General features: G+C 42.0%; 1 protein-coding gene across 1 annotated transcript in view; it reads left to right on the plus strand.

Annotated features, from left to right (window-relative positions):
- The first annotated feature begins 5,998 nt into the window (after positions 1–5,998).
- The window catches only part of LOC141351440 (perforin-1-like), a 100,416-nt gene continuing 83,057 nt past the window's right edge, over positions 5,999–23,357 (plus strand). The window contains exon 1 of the mRNA XM_073858161.1: positions 5,999–6,128. Coding sequence (XP_073714262.1) covers positions 6,099–6,128 — 30 coding nt within the window. The 5' untranslated portion in view covers positions 5,999–6,098. The remainder of the gene's footprint in view (positions 6,129–23,357) is intronic.

The following is a 23,357-nucleotide window of genomic DNA, read 5'->3' on the forward strand; positions in this document are numbered from 1 at the left end:
TTCCTCAGCACTGCCTAGAGGACGATAATAGCCGTGACATGCGCCCTTGGCAAGGAGCAGGCTGAGGTGGCGGCGTAGATGGACCGGAAGGGGGCACCTGGCTTCCAACGCGGCATGATGGCCTCAGTCTGCTGGAGTCGAGTACTGCTGTAAAGCACTCTACCATATCGCCGAAAAGGCCAGTCTGGACATTCAGGAGACAATTCTTATCGACCTCACTCATGTCTGCGAGACACAGCCTGAGATGGTGTTCCTGGACCAGTAATGTGGACATCGCACAACCAACAGCCTGGCGGTGACCTGGACGCACTGATGGCTGAGTCGTGACCTCCCTCGTGTAGATCTGTCAGAGCCTTAACCTGACATACATGCGGCAACACCGCGTAGTGCAGGGGCCGCCTCTTCGCGAACCTGATTTGCAGACGCCGTTCGTGCGGACAACTGCTACCAGTCGGTGAGGAAAGGACAGTCTGTCCCCTCCAGAGTCGGGACATCACCATACCTTTAGCAGCCCGTGAATCGAGAGAGGTGAGGGCTGAGGGCTGAAGGGGTCAACAGATACCGGCAGTCTCATAGAACATGAGCCAACCGTTCTCGATGACCCAGCCGGCACATCATGGGCCTCGGGGAAGGTAGGTACTGGGGGTGAGTGTTAAGACGCACGAGCAGCTCCGTATACCAAGCGTAAAGGGCAGGACAGATCGGGTGGGGTAGATTGGGTCTACTCCACGCTACTGTCACCGCCGCCCGAGGGAGCATGGCCGTCATCTCAGGATCAAACTCGGGGTGTGCAACCCAGCCCGAAGGGGCTGACGGCCCACCTCCAATGCAGCAACATGTATTGGGGGGACCAACAGATACCGGCAGTCTCGTAGAACACGAGCCAACCGTTCTCCATTGGAACCGCTGCTGCGGATCAGCACTGAGAGCCAGAGGACATACCTGCTGACCGATTCAGTACTGTGATGCAGAAAAAAAATGTCCAAAAATTTTCCCATGGCACCTTTAACTAAGCTCCGCAACCGAAAGGGCGGGGCGTTCCCGGAGGAACATAACCCGTCTCCGCATATCCGCAAGGGCATGCTCTCGCAGTGAAAACATGAACCCTCCACAAACGCCATCTCAGCGTGCTGAATGCCCAACACGAGAGACGGAGATTGTGACCATCTTTGAACCCATACATTTGCCACATCCGGAACTGCACGGACGAAATGACGTCTTTAAAAAGACGCACCCCGCCGTGACCAGGGCCGGATTAACCATACGGGCAACTGGGCAAATGCCTAGGGGCCCAAGACCTCCAAAGGGCCCAGGGCAGCATGGGCACGAGCAAAATACTGTATTTGGTAATCTCCCGCTGGCCGCTTTATATTAAACAAACTGTCAACACGGGCTTTTACGCTGCAAAGAGAGACACTGCAATATGACTTTGAACGTGAGTTGAGAGCGGTTGAGAGTCAGTCTCATGCGGACTGACCAATGAACAGAGGGCCTCAAGTTAAGACCCTCTCCTCATTGGTCAGTCTGCATGAGGTGGGTCAAAGGTTCGCCGAGCGTTACGCGAGCGTTACGCCGAGCGTTTTCTGCTACTGCAGAAAAAAAGAGAGACATATGCTGCGTCCGAAAACTCTAAATTGCTGCCTTCTGAGCCAGCTTTCCAAGGCAGAAAGGCATCAAGGCATGTCCGAATTCAACGTTTGGTTTACTTCCTGTCTCCTGAGATACCTATGCGTGGACGTACATTAAGAATGTGATTGGTCAAGTCGGGTCGAGTTCGAAAAAATAAAATGGCGGCCAAGGACTCGACTGGACCACCAATTTAGTGTAAATAAAGGTAGATTTTCACTTTTTACACCTTTTAATTGCATTTCTAGAGAGAAATTAGTATTGTAGTTTTTAAATATGTGATTAGTTATCACAAAGGCGCTCTCTGTATAAATTTCAAACACGCTGCCTTTGAAGTGTGTCCGAAAGTCTTTCTCTGAGCTACCTTCATGCCTCCGAAGTCATTTCCTCATGAGGCAGAGAGGCAACGAGTCACTGCCTTGCAGGGACGTGCACAGACATTTTGAGGGGCAGGGGCTCAAGTGAAATAAAGGGCACCTTTCATAATTATGTATATTTTTTCTTTTTTTTTTAAACAAAAAGTATATATATTAACACAATTCTGACTTCCTTTTTAAAAAAATTATTTAAAAAGTTAATTAATTTTATCTTCCTCAAACTCACGCAATTGTTTAATTTTCAAAAGATGTCTACAAAATAATCAGTTCACACAGACACCATGGTCTCCTTAGTATTCTAGGTTTATAGAGCAGCAAAGGAAGCCATTACACAATGTGCATGTTTTGAAAACATTAAATTACACATTAATTACAAATTTGTTAAAATGCTAAAAAGAAAGTTGTGACTGCTGAGTTAGCGCTACAAGACAATAAATGCTATATCATATGCTAGCGTTTAGCTGATTAGTTGTTAGTTGTTACTCAAAATGTATTTTTGTCTGATAAGGGCTCAAAATATAAGGTCTGTTTACTAATGTGAGCTTCTGGCATGAGCCTCAGAGCAGAGCAATTAGAGCAGAGCTCAACATTATTATTCAGAGCTCAACATTATTATTCATGACCCTTTCAAATAGGGCAAAAACAGACCATTTAATTAAAATGACAAATTCTAGGGTTGTAAATAGACATGTAAAAACGTTTCTGGATAATTTTTGCACTTAATAAAGCAATACCTTCTATGTAATTGTCAAAGAACAATTTAACATATTATGACAACACATCCTATGGCACCTTTAATCTTAGGTTTCATATTTATTAGGGTTACACATGTCAGATACAACAAATATAGATTAGACCTATTTTATTTGTATTTTATATTTTACTTTTTTGTGATGTCAGTGAAAATTCAGACTGGGCAAGTAAAATACTGAACCATCAGATTTCTTCCCAATCTACTCCAGCACTCCAGTATAACACATTATACTTATTTAACAGACATTACTAAAAATGCAAACCAAAAAGCTTACTACTGCAGTTAGCAATTATTTTATTGTTTGTGCTTTATTATTTTATGAGCAGTCTGTTTAAACTACATATACTACACTGTTACAAGTTTGCAACTCTTCAGGTTAATATGGGATTGCCATGGAAAACAATGTGCCTGAATCGTTATGTGTAACAACGTGTCCCATATTTTGTGCATAAAACTGTTAATATAAGAATGCTGTCTTCCTCACACACTTACCGGTAGCTGCCTGCATAATCATGTGCTGAGTCCCAATTCGCCTACTTATACTACGACCTAAAAGTATGTACTGTTTTTGTGAGGAAAATGTACGTACTTTTGAGTGTGTAGCAAAACAGTATGCACGTTCTGGGACGTACTTCGACGACGTCATGCAACGTGAACGACAACATGGTTGCCTAGTTATGCACACCAAACGCAGGTCGTTTGTGAGGCGGCTGGTTATGATGTTCATGTGCAACAATGTGTGTAACGAAAGCTACTTATTTTAAAATCAAAATAGTTCAAGTTTATAGTATAACTATTGTTTAACGTATTTTATGCTTATTTTATACTTATGTATGCAAAGCAAAAATACCGCGATGAAAATGAACCATGCTTTTACTATAGTAAAAGTTTAGTAACCATATTCCCTAATAAAGTTAACATTTGTACAGCCACAGTATTACTACAAATAAGTCAGTGTTGTTAAACTATGATTAGTGTAGTAAAAGGTGTTTATTTTCATAAGGGTTTATAGTAAGGTATAAATCTAAGACGGAAACATAAAAAGAAATACATAAAAAAGACACATGCATGACACAGTACTACAGCCATGGTACTTTATTTTCACAACATCAACCGAATATTACGACACAATGAAAGATAACTTTAATTAGGGTTAAACATTTGAATTCTTACACTTAAAAGCTGAGGGCGCATCTCCGCTGCTGCGTCTGGCTGCCACATTTACATCACCACAAAGCTTCTCCCTCCCGCACGCAATGGTTTGTGGGCAATATTAGCCGTTAGAGTGTGGATCGATCTGCACTTCGAAATCTAACCGGAAATAGTAGACCATCCGGGTATCTTTGGGATACTCATTTCAACATACTACGTTTTGGGACGTACTAATTCTAGTTTCGAATACTATTTAGGACGGATAGTATGCGAATTGGGACTCAGCAATGGACATCGCGTCTCTTCAGGCTGAGCTTTGGCGCTTGAAGCGAGAATGATGCAGCACGAGTGTAGACAAGCCAATCATAAAGCGAAGTATGTTAGAGAGGCGGGACTAAGGAAAGGTAAAGCCAATCATATTAGCGATGTGAATTTTGGAGGCGGGACTCATCTGTTAACCGTTTGTGTGCCACAAATAGCGCTATTTTTCTTTAAATACGAGTTTAAATCTCATTTAAATGATTCCTGAATAAATTCATGTTAAATTAAATAAGCAACAAGTAAAAAACACAAGAAACAGACAGACATCAGTTGTTATATGAATAAAGATCATATTATTATTTTTTTTAAAGCACCCCAGAAAAAAAGGGCACTTTCTCTCCAGGAATAAAAAGGGCAGGTGCTCAAGCCCCCTTTTATGTCTATGTGTGCACGTGCCTGCTGCCTTGAGTTTTCGGACGCAGCGATAGAGAAGCTAAAAATTAAAAATCCGAAGAGTTCACAACACACATGTGAGTAAACAACATTTAAATCATCAATCCAGTTTATTACTTTATCTGGAGGTAAGGCGCCAATAAAATAAAATAAGCCTTTATGTGTTTATGTCCTGATGGTTTTTAGCTGCCTTCCAGCATGTTTGCTTGTGCTTCACAGTGTTAAACTTACTTTCTCTGTGTTCATTTATAAATCTACGTTCAAGATGTAACCTATATGATCTTAAATTTCTGTGAGGAAATTCATGCGTTGATGTTCAGTTCAGACTTGCAAATTAAAGATAATTTTCTTCACTTTGGTTTGGGTGTCTAATATTAGGCTATATGATGGTCTTGTAATAATAATTAAGTAAAAGCCTATTTTCATTTTTAGACAATGGTAGTGCATTTGTATGAGCATTCAAATATTTGTAAATCAAAATACACCTGATGACAGTTAGAATTTGAAGTATTGAGTATATTTACTGTATATTAAAGTAATATATTCTGTATATGACCATATTATGGTGATCCTGGGGTCGTGATGATGGGGCCCTTGAATATTGTTGCCCAGGGTATAACAAAGTGTTAATCTGGCCCTGGCCGTGACACGAGAGAATGGCTGTCTTTAAAAAGACACAAATTCCACCCGTCACGTCGTAGTGACTGACAGAAAGGGAAGCTGTGCTGCTGATAGATCTCTCCTTAGTGCCAGTCAACATGTATTCTTTTGGCAGCTGACATCATGAGATTAGACACTTCTAGCAGCTGCTTAAATACCCATATAGACTACTTAACATTATGAACAATATATTTATGTTTTATTTTCACTTGTTACCTTTTTGTCCACTTAAGTTACTGCTTTTTAAATGTCCCCCCAGATAAAAAACTGTTACATTTTTAAAGTTTTTTTTTTTTTAATAATTCCTCAGCTAAATATTTATTATATGGGTTACACAGTATTTTATAAATAAAACAAATAAGTAAAGGCAGTAGGCCTTGTATAGGTTTAGAATGTATATAGTATTCTAATAACTTACAGATTGTCTTTTTAAAATCTGTGTTATGTTTAAATAGTACAGTTATGGAGAATACAGGAAAGTGGACGCAAAAAGGAGCGACAAAAGCATCATGAGACCGGGTCGCTGAATGCGCTGTTGAGCAATTTAAGAGCACTGCAGCCCTTGAACTGGGATGCACCCTCGCACTGCGTCCCAAACCGCCTACTTCCATACTATATAGTAGGCAAAGAGTACGCGAAGTAGTGCTTGTCGCCTACTATATAGTATGGAAGTATGCGGTTTGGGACGGCGCGAGTGTTTCGAAATCGCCAATCCCTCCGAGTGAGTGGGCGGAATCTGCGTGAGAGTGTGGTGCGAGTGATTCACTGTCTTTATTTCTAAAACTTTCTCTTGTGAATTCTTGGAACTGCCAAGCATGCCAAGTTTGTCAGCGTTTTACGCGGAGGTAAGTGATGTGTATTTATATTATAAACATAAGCAGCATGTCGTATATATTCTGTAATCTGTTTAATAAAAAATTGTAGTAATATACAATTACTTTAGTAGGCTGCGGAGCCCGCCTCGTCACCCCTTGGAGAAAAAAAATCCGTAATCATCGTTTTGTAATTCGTCCCCTCAGTTTATAAACCGTACTCCCTGATTATTAAACTGTTCCCTCAGTTTTACGAACCATGCGCTCGGATTAATAAACCGTACAGACGAGTTATTAATCCGTGCTTTCAGATTTGTAAACTGTACCCTCCGTTTTTGCAATCCTACTCACAGTTTTGCAAACTGGATTTGTAGCCCCTCCCTAATTTTAGAAATCGCTTTGTTGCTGTTATTCTTGCTTTCCAAACTTTATATTCATGTTGGATATTTTCAGAAATTAATAAAGTTTTAGTTTAAGTTTAGCTGTTTTATATGTTCCTAACTGCAAACGTGCTTTATGTTATACGTGATTATTTATGTAATATTTTAATCGGATGCTACAGTCCTTTGTGCATTTAAATGTAGCATGCAATTTTAAACAATTATGCAATTTAATTTAATTATTTAAATACGTATTTGGTTAATATGTTATTATTAAATAACTTTGTAAAATGCCAGTCAGCCAAAGACAAAATCCAAGAATCTGTGCACTCTCCTCTTGAAAAGTTGACACAGTATGGTCATCCAACTCTCTATCATATTTTAGAAAATTAAGGAAATTCTCACTGTAAAAAGTAATTCATTGGCTTTGTAAATCTCATTAACCCAGATAGCACAGGTACGTCTGCAAGATGTCTGGTAAAGATCTGGAGATCTGGAATACATCTGGTGTGTAAAAACATCTTATAAAGGTCTTAGAAAGAGCTGCTTTACATACATTCTAAATCAAAAACGTCTTGCAGACGTCTTCAATATGTCTATATGACGTCTTTTAGGAAACGTCTCAGAGACGTATTGCAGATGAGCAAACAATCTAAATAATACGTCTTGCAGATGTAAACGCAGACATCAAATAGACGTCTTCGAGATGTATGTGTGCTATCAGGGAAAATAAATTTTAGAGTAACTAAAATCTCACTTAGGTGATTTTCTGAGTTGGGCAAACCAAAACAAACTAAATAGACTAAAAATAGACAAAAACAGATATCTTTGTGTAAAATGTAGCCTACACATACTTTTTATATGTATAGACCCTTTTACTGTTTGTACACAATGATGACGTGGTAACGTATGCAAGCGCATCTTGGCAATGGATGGCTAGAATCAGCAGTGAAGCTACACAGACACAGAAAGTTATTTAAAAAAAGACTTTATCAAACTTTTCAACACAGCTACCAAATGCGTGTACTATAGTGGAGTGGATAAAAGATGTTAGCAGATGGCCAAATATAAAGTGGCCAGATACATATATACGTATATTATTATATTATATTAGTGCAACCAAACGCAACAACCAGACATTTTGATGCTGGGAAACCGTTTTGATAAACTTTCTGTGTTGCTAACACGTTATAAAAACTGGGGAACAACATCACTTCTGTTGCCAAGATGGGTGCGCAGGCTATTTGATCACGTGCATAAAAGGGTCAAATTTCATCATCAAATAAAATGATCAAATAAAATAATTATTTAAAGGGACAGTAATTAGGATTTACCCCCATCTAGTGGTGAAATTATATTTTGCATTCAAACGAATAGTGCTCTCTAGCGCCTCGCTTTTTCCAAATGCGTGTTGCAACTACGGTAGTTGTTATGTAATCACTGATCTTTGTGTCCGTTTCAGCTGGTTCAATGTAAGTAAAAAAAAGAAATTCTAAGCTTACAAAGAAAAGTCAGATCATTGGCAAAGGTCATTTGACACCAATGAGGACACATTTATGAATAAAGACATTGATTTTCATTAATAAAAACGTACAGTCCCTTTAACTAACAAATTATTTCTAATAAATATCCTTAATATTTATTGCATATTTTAATCAATATATTTGAGAATGTCACACTTAAATATTTATGTGTTTAAAACTGTAATAATTGCTCATTTAAAAATTTAAATTTTATGTTTTTAATTTAAACTTAACATCAACAATCAAAATTTTTACATTGTATTATTTGGGTAAATATAGTAGATCACATGTTAATTTAAAAATCAACAAAGCAAAGAGGTTTTATTCAGCACCAGATGAAATTGCGTCTTTTGCAGACAACAAGCTTTGTCTAAAAGTTAATAAAAGTAATTACATTTTCGATATGTACTTTGTTAATTAAATAGGTGCAGGATCCAGCTGATCCATCTGTCTGGAATCAATAAGTGATTCTGCAACCTCTCAGAGTTTATTCAGCTCATTGCCTTTGTAACATGTACTGTTTGGCATTTTTAGAGTATTATGTTGACTTTAGACTTATGTCATGTGTAAATAAATGTTCAATAAAATTATTGTGTACAATTGCTTTGTTTATCGTTCATAAATGATGGTATGAAATAAATTCTCTTTACATTAAGGAAATTCAACCAATTTTTTATTTAAATAAAATTCACAAAAAAGGTACATCTACTTAACATTTGTAATTATATTTACTCAATGTTCTTAGTAGGCTTCAATAGGATTTCAATTGCATTGCTTTAAGATCTTTGATTACATTTACTCAAATTTTTTTGTGATAGGAAAGTAATTTAATTATTCAAAGAGCACAGCTATATTTACACTTTGGTGACCTAAATAAATATGTAAAATAAAAAGAGTGACGATTATTCTATCAGTATTTGCAAAGATAGCTGTTACCAGTTAATATAACAGCACAACAATGTATTCAGATAAATAAACTTTACGCAAGGACACAGACAATATTTCATTAACAAAGTACAAATTTTAAAGGTGACATAGAATGGTTGAAAGGAGTATTTATACTTGTTCTGTGACGTGACATGTAGACAAAAATGTTTTTGTTTGGGTCTGTAATGCCTTAGAAGTTTCCTAAAATCCTCTCTCAGATAGCTCTATTAGGGTGGGGGATTTTAAACAAGTGGTTTTGCACCTATTTGGCTCCCCCTACTGGCTTAACTTGCAATCTCATTACTGATTGTCTGACTTTGCTGCCACTCAAAAAATGTAGCCAATTATTTTAAAGTGGATGGGCAGTTAGATGCCTGTGATGTCATAAGCATCAGTTTTTCAGATTGGGCAGTTTTCTGGCTGACATTTCTAAGATAAATTTCTATGAGACTGAGATGTTTAGCATGTTTAGCACATTTTGTATGTTTGTGAATGTGGGTAGACTGCCATTATTCAACAAAGACAAGGTAAAAATGGTTTTTCATTCTCTGTCCCCTTTAAGTGTAAATGTTCATAAACATTTTGGCCTGTCTTTGGCTGACTGCAATTTTACATACTATTTTGATTACCAAATAAATATTTAAATAATTAAATACAATTGGATAACTGTTTAAAATTGCATGCTACGTTTAAATGCAAGAAGGAATGTAGCATCCAATTAAAATATTACGTAAATATTACGTACAACGTAAAGCACGTTTGCAGTTTGGAACGTATAAAACAGCTTAACACAGTTAAAAATGTATTGATTTCTGGAAATATCCAACATGAATATAAAGCTTGGAAAGCATGAATAAAAGCAACAAAGTGATTTCTAAAATGAGGGAGGGGCTACAAATCTGTGAGTACAGTTTGCAAAACCGTGGGTACGGATTGCGAAAGCGTGCGCATGGTTTATGAATTCGTGGGTACGGATTGCAAAAACTGAGGGTACGGTTTACAAATCTGAGAGCACGGATTGTTAACTCGTGCGTACGGTTTAGGGCTGGGCGGTATGATGGTATATTCCGTTACCGCGGAATAAAATGTCAGACGTAACAGATTTTTATATTCCGGCGTCTATTCCGCCGAATGCAAATAAGTGGGCGTGACTAACTCTGCCCTCCCGCATGTTAGACTGAGTGTGACGGAGAAACATGTAAAATAATTCACTTATAAAAAATGAATGAGTTATTTGTGTAATTTTTATAATAAGTTCCAGTGAATCCACTGCGGGTCTCGCAGCGAGACTCGCGCTCTCTCTCTCATGCGCGCTCTCTCTCTGTGCTCATGCAGCAGCGGCCGGTCTGTCGCGTGCAGAGGTCTCTCTATGCACGCACAAGGAACTGCGACTCCAAATAAAGAGCTCTTCTCGCACATGATCCTAATAGTTATAAAGTTTTCTGAACTTTATGCAAGCTAAGACAAAACTCGCGTTTATATCAGTGACACGTGCGCTACTGGAGCGATGTAGTTTGACGCGTCATTTGCTTATAGTACAAATATATTTGATCGGAAAGACGAGAAAGAGACGCAAATGTTAAGTTCTAATAGAAAGTAAAGGGCGTCAAGACCTTAAAACACACTTCATGATCATCACATCATAGCACCTGTCATATTTATAATATCTAGAGCTTTGTCTCTCATATACAGGTGTTTAACCTGTCTGTAGGCTTTTGCATTTATAATTGTTCATTTTACATATTGCCTACTTTTAGTGTAATGTATGCATAAATACAAAATACAATGAAGGCATACTATAGCTTCAATAGTCTATAAAATTAATAACTCAATTATAAACAAGATTCTGTCTTTTCAAGACTTATCTGTTGTTATCTTCTGGGTATTTTCACATTAACATTATTAACTTTAAATTGCTAATACGTATTTTAAAACTGCGGTGAGCATTTAGTTAAAAGCTATAGTGAATTGCAATTTTCTGTACATTTTTATAATAAAAAAAACAATATAAACTGAAAAACATGTATACCGTGAAATATACCATTCCGTGAAATAAAATGACTTATTCCGTGAAATAGATTTTTGGTCATTCCGCCCACCCCTAGTACGGTTTATTAATCCGAGCGCACGGTTTCTAAAACTGAGAGAACTGTTTAATAATCAGTGAGTATGGTTTATAAACTGAGGGGACGAATTACAAAACCGTGATCACAGATTTGCGGGTCTTTTTCCCAAGGGTTGACCAGGCGTGCTCCATACTTTTGAGTTCAGCTTGAGTGCTATTTACCGGGGGAGGGGTGTTCTATGGTGGCCAAATGATGCACAACACAACTAATTTTAAAAAGCAAACGTAAGTTCACAACACAAAGAACTTAAGGCACAACACAAAACAATAAAGCACAACACAACAAAATAAAGCCACAACACAACTAAATAAACCACAACACAGCAGAAACAAACCACAACGGAAATGCACTTTCAATATAAAAATGTGCCACGTTGCCGTCATATTTGGAAGGTCGCGCTCTGCTGTTCCCAGCTAACACACAACATCCTAGTTGCGTTACTGGTCATTGAATTGCTTTGGATTAGTGTGTGTGTTTTTTGAGATATGATGGTAGTGCGCTTCTTCAATGTGGGTTACTCGTACTCTTTAGCCAATTAGATGCAAGCTCACCATTCAACCAATCATAACCCGCCTCAAGGAGCTCAGCTTTGCTAGCCTGGTCCAACCAGAATCTCGTACATTCATTTAATTTGTACACAGAGTCTGGCCACGCTTCATTGCAAAGCGTAACTTCCGTTAAGGGGGGTCCTCTGTTGAAGTTTAAAACTATTGGATCTCCCCAGAGTCACTCAGGATCTGCCATAGCCAATTGCTAACGTGACGTCTGGTCGTGACGTATGTCATGCGCCGAAACCGACTGGAAACAACAAGTCTGAATGATCAGTAGTGATCGACTGATATATCGGCCAGCCAATACATCGGGCCGATTTTAGCAGGGTTTAGATGTATCGGCATCAGCCGATTTGCGACTTGCCTTCGCCGATAGTTTTTCCTCGGCATTAATTATAGACAGGCCTCCACAGGCAGCTCTGTGTTGCTGGAGATGCTGCCTGCAACCCGTGCATTGCCCCTCCCCCCACTAGCAGAGCGGAGCGCTCCAAGCCTGCTCTGGTAAGTTTTAAACTTCAAAGCATCTTTTAACTGTTTGACTGAAGTATTGCCATATACTTTGAAAGTGTAAACACGTTGCTCTATATGTGCGTGCAACCATAGCTAAGAAAGTTTGGTGGTCCAAATGGAAAACGCGAAATGCCTATAAAACTGCTTGCCATTGTATTTAGGGAGCTTCAAATAGCTTTTAGTCTAACCGTATGCATACGGCAGCTGTTATGAACACTGGTCATAGGATTAAATAATGCTGACGTTGTTCCGTGATTCTGTGGTATTTGTAGGAGTTTTATTCAGAGACCACCACTCTGACGTTTGGACGTGATGCGTGCTCATAATGCCGCAAGCGAACGCAGGTCATGTGATCAACCGAACAGCTGATCATAGCTGGACAGGGTGGGTTTTTAATTCTCATCTCCATAAATATATGTAGTAGTAAAAGGCTAAAAATCAATATCCATTGCTGATAGTTTCTCATCATTGTGGAGAGCGCAGTTCATGGTTGCATACGTTTATGGTTGTTAACGCGGAGTTTCGCGGAATTTTCGTCAGCGGAAAAAATTAGAAATTCGACCCTAAGCACTTAGTTCCGAGCAGTTCCCACATGACTTTTATGTGACTGGAGAACTGTTATTTTGTAGGTTTTGTCAACATTTCCGTTCACTGGGAGCGCAAAGATACATGCACTCTCTCATCCATGTCTCTCTCACTGCACCTCTTTCACGCGCTCTACTATCTGACCGAAGTCCGAACACAAATCCTCATGTGTTTGTTCAGTTTTATGCATTTCAAGCGAGCTAAGGCAAACTAACTATCCCTCGCATTTATTATAGGGCCATAGGGTGTGTGAGGTACAGAAGTGGGGCAATGTGCATGTTTTTCAGAATTATTTTTAAGTTGTTTTTTGATCAGTATTGCTGTTTACATTTTCCTTGTCTTCTTATGAAAGACATTTGCTCTACAAGAGGTTAAGTTAAGTGCACTAAAACTTAGACCTAAGCATAAAATAGGTTGTAAATAGACGGGTTGCACGGCGACGTCACTAACTGGTTGCGCGCGCAACCGAGAAGCAGAAAGAAGAGAAGTGCATTGTGTTGTATGCTAGTAGCGGTGTCTGTAAGTCAAAATGCCAAGGAATTGTTGCGTGGAAAATAGTACTGTTCTGTTGTTTAATAGGCACAATGACAGCCTTTGTAATGTAGGACGACGCGACAACCAGCCATAACTTCTGATAACTCTTTATTATATCCAGTACCGTAACACACACAGTATATGTCACTACTGTTTCCTGTGTATTCCAAAACTACCGTAAATAACCTAATACTACATCCCCCTTTCCAAATAAGGATACTTTTCTTTTAAACCTTTAGGGATGCAACATAAACTTGAAATAAAGAAATATTTATCTTTTCAATAAACAATAAACATTCTCAAACAATACGGTTTAAATAACAAATTCTACATTTTGAACAATACAACTTTTTTCCTAACTAGAAGGATGGGGTAGACTGCCCAAAACCTTCAACCGAGTGTGGGGATTATTCTGCCCCATTGGCCTCTCAGTGTATATCCAGGGTATCGCTAACTACATTCAAAGTCCTTCAGATACCCAGGAGGTGCTCTAATCCTGGTAGGATATCTTCTGGCAGCTTGTGCCGTCGGCTGGTGAACCTTCTGACTTTCTGGTGTGACCATTAAATCTGAAGAGTGTGGAGATACCTGGCTCTCTGTCAGGTCAGGAAGATCAGAAGAGACCACAGGAGCAGTCGGAGTTGGTGAGAGATGAAACCTGTTTCTCCTAAGTGTACCCCTTGGTGTCTCTATAAGATAAGATCTGGGTGTGCCAGCCGCAGACACCCAAGTACCCCTTTCTGACATGTCTTTGACCCAAACATGTTCCCCAGGCTGCAAGTGTGTCATGTTATGTGCTTGTGTCTTCTGTCGAAATTTTGTTTCTGTTTACATTTGTATATCAGCTCCTTCTTCACCAGCATTTTCACATCTGGACACTTTGGATTAAGCTGAGATGGGATCAAAGGAACCCGCGTTCTTATCTTCCTTCCCATGAGGAGCTCAGCAGGACTATAACCATTAGCCAGAGGAGATGCACGGTAAGCCATAAGTGCAAGGTAGGGATCATTTGCCTTTTTGAGAAGATTTTTAATTGTCCTCACTGCACGCTCCGCCTGTCCATTGCTTTGCGGAAAATGAGGACTCGATGTCACATGGCTGAAACCCCAGTCCAGTGCAAATACACGAAAACACTCTGAAGCAAACTGTGGTCCATTGTCGGAGCGCACAACCTCAGGGATTCCATGACGTGCAAAGATGGATTTAAAGTGTTCAACCACAGCCTCTGAAGTTGTCGACGTCAGTTTTGCAACCTCAAAGAACCTAGAAAGTAGTCCACGATGACCAAGTACATCTTGCCGTCTTTCTGAAACAGATCTGCTCCAACTGTGGACCATGGCCTCGACGGAAAATCAGTAGGCAACATCGGCTCTCTGAGGTTAGTTCTCTCTCGTGCACATGTGTCACAGTTCTCAATCATTTTCGTCAGCTCTTTACTAAGACCTGGCCACCAAACCGATTGTTTAGCTCTCTCCCTGCACTTTGTGATGCCCAGATGACCTTCATGCACTTTCTGTAGCATCTCGGCTTGGAGCGACGCTGGAATCACAATCCTGATACCATTCAACAAAAGTCCATTTTGCACAGAAAGGTCCCCTGCAAATGACAGGTAAGGCTGAAAAACTTTTTCAATTGAGAATTTACTTGGCCATCCTGACACACAATATTTCTTTAGCTGCAGGAGTGTAGAATCATCATCTTGATGTTTCTGGATCTCTCTGAGTCTTTTTTCTGTAGCCGGCAAACTCGACATGACAGAATCAGCATACAGATTGATGTCCTCTTCAGAGAGCCCTTCTGCTGCATCGCTAATGGGAGCTCTAGACAACACATCCGCCGTTGCTATGTTTTTACCCGCCACATGTGATATGGTGTACGAAAATCTCAACAACCGCATGCGAAGCCGCTGAATGCGTGGAGGGAGCTCATCCAATTTCTTTGAGCTAAGCAGAGGAACCAAAGGTTTATGATCAGTCTCGATGTGGAAATGTTTCCCAATGAGAAACTCGGCAAACCTCTCACAAGCCCATGTGGTGGCCAGCGCCTCCTTCTCTATTTGCACATACCGTTTCTCTGTATCACTGAGAGACTTTGAAGCATACGCAACAGGTTTCCACACATTCTCTGCTTGCTTCTGTAGGAGAACAGCACCCAGCCCATAAGAAGAGGCATCCGCAGAAACTACTGTATCCTTGTTTGTATCATATAGCGCCAAACCGGGAGGTTTTGTCAGTTCCTCTTTGATTTCCTCAAAAGCCACCTGCTAAGGTGATCCCCAGACCCACATATTGGACTTTCTCAACAAGTCTCTGAGTGGTTGTGTTTTCTCCGTCAAATGTGGCAAGAATTTACCAAGGTGGTTGACCATTCCCAAAAACCGCCTTGTTTCGCTGACATTACATGGTTGTTTCATGGCTTTTATTGCTTCCACCTTATCTGGGTCTGCACTCACCCCTGTCTCCTCAATGATTTGTCCAAGAAACTTGATTTTACTCCTGGAAAACTCACATTTCTCATTGAGAGTGACACCTGCTTCCTGAAGTCTTGAGAGCGTCCGTCGCAGCCTCTCGTCATGTTCACTTTGAGTGGACCCCCAGACAAGCACGCCATCCATTTGACAGACGACACCTTCCAGACCCTCAAGTATTCTGGACATGCGTTTTTGGAAATGCTCAGGTGCTGAAGAGATTCCAAAGCATAGACGGTTATAACAGTATCGTCCAAATGGAGTAATAAAGGTGGTGAGCAAAGAGGATTCCTTAGAAAGTGGAACCTGCCAAAAGCCAGCATTGGCGTCGAGCTTGGAAAACACTTTGGCTCCAGCAAGTTGTCCCAACGTGTGCTCCACCGAAGGCAAAGGATGTTTTTCCCTCATAACTGATCTGTTCAGTTCAGTGAGATCTGTGCAGATTCTCACTTTCCCAGTCGGCTTCGGCACTACGACCATGGGAGCACACCACTCTGTCGGTTCCTCGACCTTTGAAATAACCCCCTGATGTTCCATTCGGGTTAATTCTTACTTCACTTTTGGTAAAAGAGGGAGGGAAATGCGTCTAGGTGTTGACAGAGAAAAAGGTTTTGCCCCTGGCTTTAGCACAATGCTGTACTCACCCTCCATTTTGCCTAAGCCGCTGAAGAGTTTTGGAAACTCAATTTTTGAGTCAATTTTGAACACTACATCCAAATCGTCAATTTTTATCTCAGTCATCCATGGGCATCCAGCCAGATTTGTTGTTATTGAGCCTAGGAATGCAATGTCTTCATCTGCATTCTCAGTTATTGTGGCAATATTTACCTCGTGCACTTTCTTTGACTTGCACATTTTTGCATAATGTCCTGTCTTATGACACCAGTTGCATATTGCATCTCTTGCTGGGCATAGCTGCAGGTTATGGCCTCTTGTGTCTCCGCATCTAGAACACTGAATCCCCTTTTTATATTTTTCATGAGGTGGTTTCTTTGCAAATTGTACATAATGTGGCTTCACTTGTTTTGATTTCACATTGCTGTACTGTTTAGCCTGCACGCTGTATAACTGTTTGTTTATGATTTCCCCTTTAAAGTTGGACTTGAGCAATTCTTGTTGTTTTTTTACTAGTTCACTTTGTCGAACTCGTACAACAGTTTTCTCAAGTGTCAATTCAGGGTCTAGTTGTAGGGTCTAGTTGTAGCCTTTTGTCTGTCAGACCCACGACGAGTCGATCTCTTACCATCTCATCGTGCAGCTCTCCGTATCCACAGTGCTAGGCTAAACAAGCAGTTCCGTTATAAAGTGATCTACAGACTCACCCACGGCTTGCTGTCGCTGATTAAATTTAGCTCTCTCAAAAATCACATTTCTGCGAGCGATGAAGTGATCATTCAGTCTTTGCTTCACAACTTCGTAATCAGCCGCATCCTCGGGACTTAAATGCATGGAAGTTAATATGTCTTCTGCTTCCTCACCCATCACGTAGATCAGAGCATTCACCTGATTTTCATCCGCCTGCGTCTCCAATCCCGACGCAATCCGAAATCTTTCGAAGCGTTTTATCCATTTCAACCAGTCATCCGCTTTAAATGTGAATTTCTCAGGCGGAGAAACCTGAAACTGATTCATGATGATGCCGTGAACTTGTCCAGACAGCCCCCCTTCGGCCCACAGGACAAAACGAAACTGAAACGAAACTAATGTCCCGACTTCAAAAACTCACTTAAAAGTTGCTTTTCTGCACTTCTGACACCATGTTCTGTTGTTTAATAGGCACAATGACAGCCTTTGTAATGGAGGACGACGCGACAACCAGCCATAACTTCTGATAACTCTTTTTATTATATCCAGTACCGTAACACACACAGTATATGTCACTACCGTTTCCTGTGTATTCCAAAACTACCGTAAATAACCTAATACTACAAGTACCAACAGAGTCAGTGCTGGGTGCCTGATGTTAACATACCAGTAGATGCGACTATTACGTTACTAGCATTATAATTATAACATTATAATTCATACATGTATCACAGTAACACTGCAAAAATAAAGACAAAAAAACAGATCCAACTAAAATCAAGTCTTATTTATATACAAACAATAAAGAACGCTTCAATAATTAAGGTTGTTGCAGTAGCGGATCAGCTCACCAATCGGGCTTTCTGCCTCCTGGATGCGTGCGCACCCTGCAATGTTTGTAAACTTGCAACCCCTCTATAGTTAGTTACTTTCATGGATAAAGTAAAGTGTTCCCCTTGTTATGCTGCTTGGTTGCTGCTACTGTGTGCAATGGTGTAATTATTTTATTTATGTATTTTAAGCAGCACTGAATTTTCTTGTTCTATCTTACCTGTTTTTACTATTTGTTAAATATAGTTCAATAAATGTTCCTTTTTTAAATTAAGAGTTGTAATATTTGGTTTTATCATTGTGTCATTTTTATGATGTAAACTGAATGAGCAAAAGCAGTATCGGCTCCAAATATCGGCTAAAGAAAATCAGCAGCCAGTATCCGTCATCGGCTAAGGCTGATGGAAAAAAATCGGTATCGGCATTGGCACAAAAAAAATCCATATCGGTCGATCCCTAATGATCAGCCCAACAAAACAAAATCTTGCTCCGGCTTTAACTTCTGTATATTCGGCAGTTTTGCAACAACGGACCGAATAGCTTTTCTCACGTCTTTCTCCGCTGCCATTAATGAACTTCAACTCAAACTGACGCACAACCTCAACGTCATCGTTCTTAGCCACCCCCCTCTGTTCGCTGATTGGACCTGCAGATTTTTGCAGGAGAAAACGAAACTCTACAGTGCAGTCCCAGTAGTACTGAAATGAAATGAAAATTAAGCGGAAGCACATTGGAGGGCGGAGCCAGGCTACAGCTTTGCACACCTTTTGCACAAGCTTTACGTCATCAACCAAGCATGGCGAACGAAGAGCAGGATATACTTGTAAGTTATTACTTTATTTCATATTATTTTCATATTAAATTAATATTGCATTAAGGTAGCACAAAAAATTAGCAATGTAGTATTGTGTGTGTGTGTGTGTGTGTGTGTGTGTGTGTGTGTGTGTGTGTGTGTGTGTGTGTGTGTGTGTGTGTGTGTGTGTGTGTGTGTGTGTGTGTGTGTGCGCGTGTGTGTATAATGCTATATTGCAAAATTTTTGTGTTACCTTAATGGATTTAAGCTGTCTTTTGTGTTTTCATATACACTTGCTGTTTCTCTGACTTTCTCATCGACCTAAAAGTCATCCTCACCCTGATCTCTCATGCAGTGACCTGATCCTTACTGAAAAACTACTCATAAGGTGCGTTCCATTCGACCGTAAGTGGACTGCGAAGTGGACTTCACAGGGTATTCTGCCATCTTAAGTGAGATTCCAATCCGAAGGAAGCGAACATGTTCAGTTCGAAGGGCACTGCGCACAGCCTAGGGAATCAGGGAACATCGTTACATCACTTCACAGGAAGTGGAGAGCGATAACCACCCAACTGTCATTGCGCGCATCACGTGATCACCAGTCAGAACGGTCAGACCGCTATGAAATTATATGACAATCGTTTAAAAACACATAAATACACATAGTTAACCAAATATAAGTTTACTTTCATATTTGAATGACGGTTACAGCAGGGCTTCAATTCTGTTATGTAATAGCAGCAATAGTCAATTAAAGTGTATAATATGTTTTTTTTATTGTAAAGTGTACATATTTTAAATGTGATAGTAAATAAAAATTTAAATATGAATGTAGTCCTATATATATTTATGTTATATCAATCTGCGTGAGCCCGTCGTTGACTTTCTTTGATGACGTTTGCAGGCCGTTCCAAATGAGCGGTTATTGTCCACTTCAACTGATATACCGTGCTCAGGGAGTAGGGAGCAGTGAACACTCCGTAGGGACCCTGTTAAATGGAACGCACCTATAGTCAGTAACAATCATATTCCTGTACATACACTGCAAAAACAAACACTTTAGGCATAAGGAAAAAACGATATAGTGTTTACTATTTAACTAAACAGATATGTCACGGGGTGACTATGTACAGGTGGAACTAAAGTGTTGAAAATATTTCCGCCTGGGCCGTTTTTTGTGTAACACCTGGCCGATTCCGGGCAACGTTAGCACACAAAATACGCATCAGGTGTGTGAAGAGAATGTGGCGATCAGTGATTGGATCATCGAGAGGGAGGAGGACTTATATAAAGGGCTGCTTAAGAAGCAGGAAGCGGTGAAGTTTGTTCCGTGTGTTCGCCGGGAGTGATACAGAAGTAGCTGGTGTGGTGGTGAGAACGGATGTTTGGACTTACAGGCTGTGGTGGGAAGAAAAAGGAGATTTATACATGAAACACGGAAGAGATAAGTGACAAGCCATTTGTTTACATTCTGCTTTCATCACTGCGTGGTGTGTCTTGAAGGAATACTGGATGTTTGAAGCACACAAAGAACGGAGCTTATTGGATATGCATTAGAAGAGCGAAGCGGATCTGGTGGCTTAATGCTTTTGAACATTTGTCATGTATAATGAGAAGTGAAGTATGAATATTTAAAGGGACAGTTCGACATTTTGGGGAATTCCCTGTTTGTATGCTACCACTAGTATTCTTGCCAAAAGCTCAAATCCTCCTAAACAACGAATGTATTGCCCTGTGTTACGTTGAACTGGGGTGAGAACGACCGCTGTTTGGTGTGTTGATGTCTTTCCCTCAATGCCAAATCTAACTACCAGTGTCTGTTAATCACCCAGTTTATATCCGTGTTTCCTTGATGGAGGTGGTAGAGGAGGGAGTCCCCGGTTTGTGACCTTACCCTCTGTGTCTGTCCCACGCCTAGACTGCACTACTGGCTAGGACTCGGAACCTGGTTGGATACGTATCACTGGCCTTATATCACCGTGAGTGTGTGGAGTGCTGTGGATGATTTCTTTTGAGTGTATACACAAGGAAAATTGCAGTGCTTTTATCAGTGTTTGTCAGTGATCGTGTTCTAAACCGAGGGAAGAGCTCTGAAATTTTTTTCAGGCCAAGTCATATTCCTTTTAAACAGTGATGGGAATAACGGCGTTATAAGTAATTGGCGTTAGTAACTGCGTTATTTTTTTCAGTAACGAGTAATCAAATAAATTACTGTTTCCCCCGTTATAACGTCGTTATCGTTACTGACATTAAAATGCTGCGCGTTACTAAAATTGATCTCACTGTAGTGATTTTCACCCGTGTAGGCTTGCTCTCTCTCAGCCAGACACTGTTTTTCTCTTGTGTGTGTTGGGAGAAACATAACTGATGATGATTGGTGTGTCTGTGTGTTAGAGGGGGTGGGAGAGTCCAGTTCCATCCCGAGAAAAGAGATCCTCTGCGTGGGGCAAAGTTTGCTCTTTTCCCAGTTGACCCGAAGACCCAGACGGGCGAGATGCCGAAGCACTAAGTCTCTGTGCTCGCAAAGCGTCCGCCGAGAATGCGCTATTATAAGCCAATCGTCGAGGTAAGCCAAAATGCGAACACCGCTCTCTCTCAGGGGCTTTAACGCCGCTTCCACCACTTTCGTAAATACCCGGGGAGAGAGAGACAGCCCGAATGGTAGTACTTTGTATTGGTATGCCCGCCCCTCGAACGCAAAGCACAGAAACGGTCTGTGGCGAGGGAGAAGGGACACATGAAAGTACGCGTCTTTCAGATCTATTGCTGCAAACCAATCTTGGGGGCGTATTGACTGAAATATCAGTTTCGGCGTTAACATTCTGAAGGATCGTTTTGGAGAGATCGGTTCAGAACGCGCAAATCCAAGATCGGTCGTAACCCATTGCCCTTTTTTGGAACTATGAAATACGGGCTGTAAAAGCCTGAGCTCAACTCGGCTGGAGGGACCGGCTCGATCGCATCCTTCGCCAGGAGGACATCGAGTTCTGCACGCAGTACATGTGCATCAGATGCTTTCACTGTAGTGAAACGAATGCCCGAGAATTTGGGTGTGTGTCGGTTGAATTGAATTTCGTAGCCGAGGCGGATCGTGCGTAATACCCATCGGGATGGGCTGGTAAGCTGAAGCCAAGCTTCCAGAGACTGTGCGAGGGGAATTAACGGCACAACCGGAGTGCTCGCGGTGGGGCAGACGAGCAGAACAGGTGAGACTGCCGGTGCGCGCGCCGTAAGAGCGCACGTAACTACAGTGTGTGTGTGTGTTGTGACACTGACCTGAGACCGCTGAGGGTGCTGGTGGTCCGGTCTCCGCAGGGGAGAGCTCGGACTCCTTAGAACACCCGCTGGCGATGGAGGAGAGGGAGGATGAGCAGATGAATGCCCGCTCACGGCTTTCTCGATCCTCTGAAGACCTGGAGAAGGAATAGGAATGCACTCTTTTTGTGGTTTTGTGGGTGCCGGCTGAGAAGCCGGCGGAACAGAAACAAAACGAAACCAAAGATTTTCCACCCGGCCCTCCTCCGGGGGAAGGAGCAGTGCGTTCACCGTCTCCCGAAGAGTGATCCCATCCGAATCCAGGTCGCCCGTCTCAGGGCCGCTTAGATCCCCGTTTGCCACCACGGGAAGCGGATCGAGCGGGCAGGGCGGGCTGTCGACGGCTGTTCCCCCTCCGTTGCCTAGATGACGTCCTGGGGGGGGGGGTGCAGGGCGCCCTCGGCGAGGAGCAGACTGGGCAGCCGGTGCTGGTGGACGAGAGGCAGGCCTCTTGCGCCGGGGCATGATCTTGGAGATCGCTTCAGTCTGCTTCTGAGCGGCGGTGAATTGCTGAGCAAAAGACTCCACCGACTCGCCGAATAGGCCAGTCTGTGACACTGGAGCGTCCAGGAACTTGTTCTTGTTCGCTTCCGTCATGTCGGCCAGACATAACCATAGGTGGCGTTCTTGGACCACGAGTGTAGACATCGCACGACCAATCGCCTGCGCCGTCACCTTCGTTGCGCGGAGAGCCAAATCAGTGGCAGCCCGGAGCTCCGAGAAGACGGGTGAATCGTGCCCTCCCTCATGCAGATCTCGTAAGGCCTTCGCTTGATGGACCTGCAGCAAAGCCATTGCATGCAGAGCCGAAGCCGCCTCTCCACAAGCCTGATGGGCAGCGCCCGTTAAATCGGACGACTGTCTGCAAGCCCGAGAGGGAAGGGTTGGGCGGTCCTTCCAGGAGGCAGCGGTGGCCGGACACAGCTGCATCGCGACTGCTCGCTCCACAGGGGGGATCCCCGTATAACCCTTAGCGGCTCCGTTGGTGAGGGAGGTGAGGGGGAGGGCTGAATCGGCCATAACCGGGTAGAGTACGGCGACTTCCAAGTCCGTGACAGCTCCTCGTGCATCTCGGGGAAGAAAGGTACTGGTGGAGAGGGCTGTGAAGCCCGGGCAGCTCCGAAGAACCAATCATCCAGGCGGGACGGTTCATGCTGAGGGGGGTTAACCCACTCTAACCCTACGGTCTCCGCCGCTCGAGAGAGCACACCCACCATCTCCGGGTCAAACTCCGGCGTCACGACCCGACCAGAGGGAGGAAGAATGTGGGAGTCAGCTTCGGAAAGAGGGGCTCCACCCTCGGGTGTTGCGGTCGAAGCGGGTCCAGAGGGAGGCACATTGGATTCTACAGCGCTCGCAGAACACGATGCTGTAGTCTCCATAGGCACCTCTATCAGCTGAGGACGGGAAGGCTG

The sequence above is a fragment of the Misgurnus anguillicaudatus genome, chromosome 20, assembly GCF_027580225.2.
Source record: "Misgurnus anguillicaudatus chromosome 20, ASM2758022v2, whole genome shotgun sequence".
Taxonomy (NCBI): Eukaryota; Metazoa; Chordata; class Actinopteri; order Cypriniformes; family Cobitidae; genus Misgurnus; species Misgurnus anguillicaudatus.